The 7,870-nt window shown below is 48.9% G+C and overlaps 1 protein-coding gene across 1 annotated transcript; it reads left to right on the forward strand.

The window, feature by feature from the left end:
* Positions 1 to 3,340: 3,340 nt before the first annotated feature.
* On the forward strand, positions 3,341 to 4,602 carry LOC147986060 (uncharacterized). Its single transcript, XM_087541853.1, has 2 exons — positions 3,341 to 3,498; positions 3,768 to 4,602. The coding sequence occupies exons 1-2, from the start codon at positions 3,341 to 3,343 to the stop codon at positions 4,600 to 4,602; spliced, it is 993 nt and encodes a 330-aa protein (XP_087397979.1).
* The last annotated feature ends 3,268 nt before the right edge of the window (positions 4,603 to 7,870 follow it).

Raw genomic sequence — 7,870 nt, forward strand, 5'->3', positions numbered from 1 at the left:
ACCGCCACATCAACCCCACCGGAATCCAGCGACGCCCTATCTGGAGACCAGACCGAAGCACGCCGACGACCACGGGAGACGCGGCGCCAACCATCCACCTCCACTACGGGCCCAACGAGCCGCCCCCGCCCACCAGGAGCAAATTTACGCCGACGACCCGCCGTCGAAGCCACAGAGATACCACCCACAGGGGCCGGACGAGGGGGGGAGGGGGGCCTCAGAGTCCGACTCGGATCCATCCGAATCGAGCGCCCAAAATCTGTTAGCCCAGGGCGGAGCGAGGGAGACGGAGCGAGGCGGGGAGGCCAGGGAGAAGGGGGGGGTCGAGACGCGCCGCCGGTGAGGAACCCAAAGGAGTCCGCGGAGGGGAGGGAGAAGGGGAGGCCGCACGAGCCAGGGACACCGCCGGGGGGAGCCGGTGGCAGGCGTTGCCACAGGAGAGAGGGGGAAAGGAGCGGCATCAAGTCGTTACGCGCCATCTCCGCCACCGAAGTCTTTTTCTCTCTCTTGCATCCATAGACGGTGCACCGTGAGTGTGGTTCGATGTCGTCTTTAGGCTTCCTTCGTCTCAGAGGAGCAATCTTTTTAAAACCCGAAAGATTGTAGAAGGAGTGGCTGAAAAGTCATGGATGCAGACCAGGAGACACCGGCAGCCGCGATTTACAAAGCAAAGGTCATCACACATGGTTCGAAACCTCTATCAAGTACGATTTAACGAACCACTGGCGTGCATCAATATACGATTGGGGATGCCATCGCACTCACTACTAAAATTGTGTGTGATGGAATGGCAGATTGCAAACAGTCTAAAAAATAAAACATGTGTGACGTAGGCATTTATCGGACACATTTTCCCGATAACCATACTGATAGCACATCCCACATTCTGCTACAATCCAATCCTTTGTGATGATCGTTCGTTTGTCCGTCACCATCATGAAGAAAACCTCAAGTTCATTGAAGTAGTCTGGGTGAAATAATTTTCGTTACCCCATTATCAATCATGTAGTTTGTGAGGCATTCCTCAATCAACTGCTACAGAAACTATCGAAAACAAAAATAATCTAATATTGTTGCTTAAATATTCATTGTCCGCCATCCTAAATTTCACTGTTGTCTGAATGCGTAAACAAAGGGTTTCATTTGATCACCCATCTCTTTATCCTAACGATCTTTCTAAGTTTCTTTACTTAACATTGATTCATGGATATCTCATTGTTCCGTATGCAAAAAAGGTGAAAATGTGGGTCTATATCCCTGAGATATGTACCTACATGTAAGAAGTAAATGCACCATAGGCCATCTGATCAATCTAACCTCGATGGTAAACAACATGGTTTCCTATTGTCATTATGCAATAAGTAGATACTGAGATAAATTAATAATTGGCACAATATCAATAATAGCTTTATTATGAAGATTTTTCATACTAGTAAACCAACATAGTAGTTCAGACTGGAAATACTTACTAATTACAACAACCTTAACAATCAATAAATATAGCAATTCAATATATTGTTGACATAACTGAGCTAAACATGGCATACTTAAAAATGACATTCCCTAAGTGAACACTTACATAAATGAACATCAAATTGTGCAAAATTTAACTATTCGGTGCATAGTTAAAGATCACATTGCACAATCAACTAGAACAAAGGCTTAATAAGCTATAACTAGGGCTTAATTGGCTAGAAAACTAGGGCTTACTGAGGTAAAACAAGTTACTCATTGGAGAAGGAGGAGATGCTGATGGGATAATTCCTCTTGAAATAGCCCAAGGCATGCACATCGTCAGTGCCCTCCTTGTTGAAGGAGGAGACGTTATGTGCAACCTTGATAGCTGAGGAGCCCGAGCCACCGATGCCGGTCCTAGCATTCAAAAATGGGGAAAGAGGCTTGGTGGCGTGGCCGACTCTAGTGGTCTCGATGACTGAAGATCTCAAGCTACTGGGATTGGCCTTGGTCTTCAAGAATGCCAAACCTCGCTCCAAGAGCGAGCCTTGGTGGAGCTTGACGGCAGAGGAGCCCCAACTGTGGACACTACCCACTCCGATTGTGCCATATTGAAGTCAACAACTTTAATGAGCCCGATGTCATGTCCATCTTTGGCCAAATAAAAAATATGCAAAATCCATTGATTGAGCGCGCCTAACATCACATTGTAGTCCGTGCACACGGAGGCATCGATGGTCACCATGCTCCTTTAGGATCTTGGGGTTGGTGTGCATGGCGGCAACCGCGACCATGAGTTGCCTCTTGGCGATATGCTCCTCAATGGTGGATGATCCCGACCAACAGACATGGTTCATGTGTGTGGTGGACCATCACGTCGGTCTTCGGTGGCGATGCTTTGGTAATGTAAACTTTGCGCTGATGAAAATGTTTAATGACTTCATTGCTGATCTTGGTCTCCGCAAGATTGATAGGATTGGTGCCAGGTTCACCTAGACCAATCGGTAGGCATCCCCGACCCAGTCCGTCCTGGACAGGGTCCTAGTTTCCCCGGAATGGGACCTCTGCTGCCCCCTAGCTTCCCTTCGTGCCATCACCTGGATTGGCTATGACCACGTGCCCCTCCTCTTGTCCTCCGCCGATGAGCGGCCGCCGATTCCCCCTCGATTCCGGTTCGAGACCTTTTGGTTGTCCCAAACCGGTTTTGTGGCGGCCGTTGGCGCCCGCTGGGTGAAGGCTTGCACGCACCCCCACCCCCGCCCTCCCTCGGCCATTGACTCATGGCACTTCTGTGCCAAGCGTGGTTGACAGTTCATGAAGGGCTGGGGTGCTAACCTGGGACGAGACCTCCGCGATCGCAAGAAGGCCTTGTTGACCGCCATACAGGCCCTTGACCTACGTGCGGACGCGGTCGGCCTCTCTCCCGATGAGTGGCTCTCTCGCTACGACTTATAAGACCAGCTCTTCGTCATCTACACTGATGAGGAGGCCTATTGGCGTCTCCGCGGTGCCCAGAAATGGGTTTTGAAGGGCGACGCGAACACGGCCTACTTTTAGGCCATCATGAATGGCCGCCGTAGACACAACACCATCCCACTCCTTTGGGATGGTGCGACCCTCCTGCAGGACCCCCGTGACATTCGGACCCATGTTGACGGGTTCTATAGGTCCTTGTTCTCTGCTGCTCCTAGGAGCGGCCTTTCCCTGGCCCCTGATTGCTGGACCGGCCCCCAGCTGGTTTCTAAAGCGGAGAGCGACGGCCCCATTCTCCGAGGGAGAGGTCTGGGCTGCCATTAGTGGCATGAACCCTACCTCAGCTCCGGGTCCAGACGGCCTCCCGGTTAAATTCTTCCAGATCTTCTGGAACATGATTAAACCGGAGGTCATGGCCATCTTCGACGAGTTCTACGTTGGGTCCATCGACCTCGGACGCCTCAACTTTGAGATCATCTCTCTCATTCCTAAGGTGCCTGCCGCTTCTGACATCCGCCAGTTTCGTCCGATCACGGTCATCAACGTGATTTTCTGGATCCCGGCAAAAGGGTACGCAATAGGGTGACCCGTCTTGCTGATCACGTTACCCACCCCAACCAGTCTGCCTTCATTCAAGGACGGTATATCCTGGATGAGGTGCTTGTCCTTCATGAACTCCTCCATGAGGTCCGCTCTAAACACCTCAAGGCGGTATTCCCGAAGATTGATTTCCATAAGGCTTATGACACTGTTAGTTGGCCCTTCCTTCGGGAAGTTTTGCTCCGGAAGGGCTTTGATGACTGTTGGATCACCAGAGTAATGCAGATGGTCTCCTGCAGTTGCACTGCCGTGAACATCAATGGGGAGATCGACCCTTACTTCCCCACCCTCTGTGGGGTTAGACAAGGCGACCCCTTCTCCCCGTTCTTGTTCAATATGGTGGTGGACGCTCTTGCCGCCATCCTGGATAAGGCTAAGGCGGCTGGCCATATTCGTGGGATCACCCCCACCTGGCCGGCGGCTCCAGGATCTCCCTCCTCCAGTATGCCAACGACACCATCATCATGGTCGAAGGCTCGGAGACGGACATCTCCAACCTCAAGTTCCTCCTCCTCTGCTTCCTTGTCTAGCCTTAAGATAAACTTCGACAAGAGTGATGTAGTGGTGATGGGCTATTCTCCGGCTGAGTGTCTGGCCATTGCCAACCGGCTTAACTGCCGCCTGGGCTCCTTCCCCACGACCTACTTGGGAATGCCCATTAGTGAGTCCCGACTCATCGTCGCGGACTTGCGCCCGACCGCGGCCAAGCTTCAAACGTGCATCAAGCCATGGCAGGGTAGATGGTTGTCAAAGGCGGCTCGGACAATTCTCATTAACTCATCCATCTCCAGCCTCCTCTTGTTCCTCGTGAGCTTCTACAGCCCTCACAAGACTCTGCACCGTGAGATCGCCAAAGTCCAGTCGTGTTTCTATTGGGCTGGCGACAACAATAAGCAGAAATACCATATGGTCAGCTGGCCTGACATTTGCAAGCCCAGGGAACAAGGAGGCCTCGGTATTATGTGCTCTAAGCGCATGAATATCGTCCTCCTATCCCGATGGCTCTGGCGCATCTCGCAGGGTCACGATGGCCTCTGGCTCGACATCATCCGGAACAAGTACCTGCGTGGATAGCCCCTTACCTTCTGTCAGAGATCTGGCGGCTCCCAGTTCTGGCAGTCGGTCGTCCAACTTCTACCTGTTCTCCGCATCGGGACCTCCATCTCGGTGGGATCCGGGGCGGCGACTTTGTTCTGGTTTGATTGGTGGGCCAGAGACGCTTCCTTCGCTGCGCGCTTCCCTGACCTCTTCTCCATCGCTGTCGACCCTTTTGATCTCAGTTGAGAGGGCCCTTATTGACTTAGGGCGCCTCGCTTTTCGGAGGCCATTTGGGCCCCCGGAGTCCACCACGTGGCGTGAGTTACTGGATTGCGTCGCTCTCCATGAGCCGATGGTGGACGGTGGCCTAGACCAGGTGTGATGGCGCCTCGAGCCATCTGGCCAATTCTCCACTAAGTCTCTCTACCAGGCCATCGCCCCCACCTCCGCCCCCCCCCTTACGACGGTGTGGTCCATCCGCCTGTCTCTGAAGATCCGGATCTTCATGTGGCAATGGATTCGCGGTCGGATCCCGTCTGGGGTCGAGGTTCGCAAGCGAAATGGCCTGGGCACTGGCCTCTGCCCGCTGTGCGGTATCCCTGAAGACTCGGATCCCATCTTCTTCTCCTGCGTATCCGCTCAATTCGTTTGGAGCTGCTTTCGCGAAGTGGTGGATGGAAATTGGTGCCACACCAACTTCCCCAACCTATTTGCCAAACTCCACAACTCCCCCTTGCCGTCTCGCCACATTAGGTGGCTTGAGATTGGGGTCATTGCTTGGACCCTCTGGACGATCCGCAATAAGCTTGTGATCCAGCGCACTCCTCTTTGACAGGCTACTGACGCTATCTTCAAACTGTCTGGTTTCTTGCAACTTTGGCGGCCGCTTAGCCACCCTTAGGACCGCGACGCCATCTCCGCCTTCATCGCCGACCTCCGCTTGATGGTCGTCCGTCTGTCGCCGCTGCCCCCGCCACCTCCGCCGGAACCTGACTAGGCGCTTATCTTGTTCTCTGGCGCTTTTATTTTATTTTATTTGGGCTTGTTGAGCTGTGCCCTCAGCAGAACCTCTGTACTTCTTTGTGAGACTTGGGTGTGTGTGTTTGGACTAGTCCTTGTATGTGTGCTCTCTGGCGGTTTGCTTTATTTATAAAGCGGGACGAAAGCCTTTTTCGGTAGAGGGGACGGAGATTTGGAGGCCAAAGTGTGTTACACATGTGCCATTAAAGCAAATATGGTTGGCGAGGATTTGGAGGATGGATGAGTATCTTGAGGAGGAGGAGGAGGAGGAGGAGGAGGGATCAGTTTCTTACCTGAGCCAATTGAAGAGCCTACACATTTGTAGGGGTTGCCTTGGAGGGTTGACGGGGAGAAGCGGAGGTGGTCGAGAGTTTGGGGAGAGGAAGGGGGAAGGTGGGAATATGGTTTGGGGGGTCGAGTGAAAAGGGGGGAATGGCGTGGTTGGCAAAACAATTTTGCCGAGGTGCGAAAATTGGTATGGGAGAGGCATGCATCACACACGGTTTAACTAGCACAATAGTGTGCGATAGCATAACGGGAGCATAATGCATAGAGTTAGCCTAAACAAGTTTATTGAACAGTAGAGGTTGGATTCAAATCCTAGTATCTATATTTACAACGGACATCAATTGCACACAGGTTCCTAGTTTCAAAAGTTTGCAACGGGGTGTACCATTGCACATGATTTTTTTAATGTGACTCATGTGCAATGTGATCTGCCTAATCTGCAAATTAAGTGAACACATTGGCACTGAAAATCGGTTGGAAATTTAACGCACATATTGGCTGGAATAACTTGAACTATATAGGACATGGAGTTTCTGCACTCGGATGAATAGTAAAATCGGATGAAATAGGGGGGAAATGTGATTTTTTTTAATAAACATTGTTGAATGTTCTCTCAACTTGCAAAGTTTTGTGGTGAAAAAGCATTCGGAGGTCTCGGGAAAGAAAAAATAAAAATGATGTTCAAAAGGGCAACATTTTAAAGTACTTTGGAACATCGATTTTGTGCTTCTTTTTGTCCAGAACTCCGCGGGTGTTCTTCCTTCACGAACTTTGCATGTTGCTAAAACGTTCAAATGTTAGAATTATTTGAATTTTTTTAGAGTTTACTGTCCATCATCACAGATGCATATGCACCCAGGAGCATCACCTTTGGACCTATTGTGTCTTCCATATCATACTTGTTATTACAGCCCAAACAATAGATCATGATTGTTATCAAAAGTAGCTAGTTGAGTGGTAAATTTTTATCTCTACTACTTAAGAATGTAAAATTTCATGTTTCGCTTTTCTTTTCATCACCCCTTCGCCCACCCTTCCCTATATGATTAACAATCACATTAATTTATTTACCTTATGTATCAATCCCGCTTTAATTCACTTACCAAACTTTTCATCAAAATATAAGATAAATCATGGACTTTTAAAAAAAAGGAAAATCACGGGTATGATTTGTTAAACACTTATTTACACAATCGCATAAATATAGACAGTTAATCACAAGATAACATATTAGCATATTTATATCCCATTGCAACACACGGCCATTGTCCTAGTACAACTTAAAAAGAATGTAAGGTTTCATTTTTCATTTTTCTTTCCGCCACCCTTTCGTCCAACCTTTTTGTATGATAATCAATCACCTTAATTTACTTACTTTCTGAACCAATTTCATTTCAATTTACTTATCAAACTTCTCATTAAAATATAAGATAAATCATAAGTAGGAATCGATAAACATGTATTTACACAATCGTATTAATATGGGCAGATAAAGGTAACATATTAAAATATTTATACCCTGCTGAAACGCACGGTCATTGTCCTAGTAAGGTTCTGCAAGTTTACTGCAACGATAATTATTGGTTAATTTATACCGCTAACAAATCGATGGAAATTGCGGCGCAAATGGATGTCTAGCATGCACTTTTGGGACTCAATAGTGGTCAACATAAGTCTCAGCTTTTCCCTCGCAAAAAAAAAAGAAACATAAGTCTCAGCTTTGCACCAATAACTCGCTACTGACACAATGGAGTAAGTATATAAGTATAGTATCTCCCAAAAAACTACCCCTACATACAAGCGAATCTACTGTAGGCGCAAAAGAAAACATACAATATAATCGATTTGCATGCACGTTGGAATTCAGAATGTTTTCAATACTGGGAAAGTCGCTACCTGGAATCACACGTTGCATCAGGTAGCTAGCATGCAGTAGCGCCCACTAGGAGAGGAGGCTAGCTTAGCCACTCATGCCGGTATAAGTACAGGGCCCTGC

Source organism: Triticum urartu, chromosome 2A (genome assembly GCF_056163025.1).
Source record: "Triticum urartu cultivar PI428250 chromosome 2A, HENAU_Tu73, whole genome shotgun sequence".
Taxonomy (NCBI): Eukaryota; Viridiplantae; Streptophyta; class Magnoliopsida; order Poales; family Poaceae; genus Triticum; species Triticum urartu.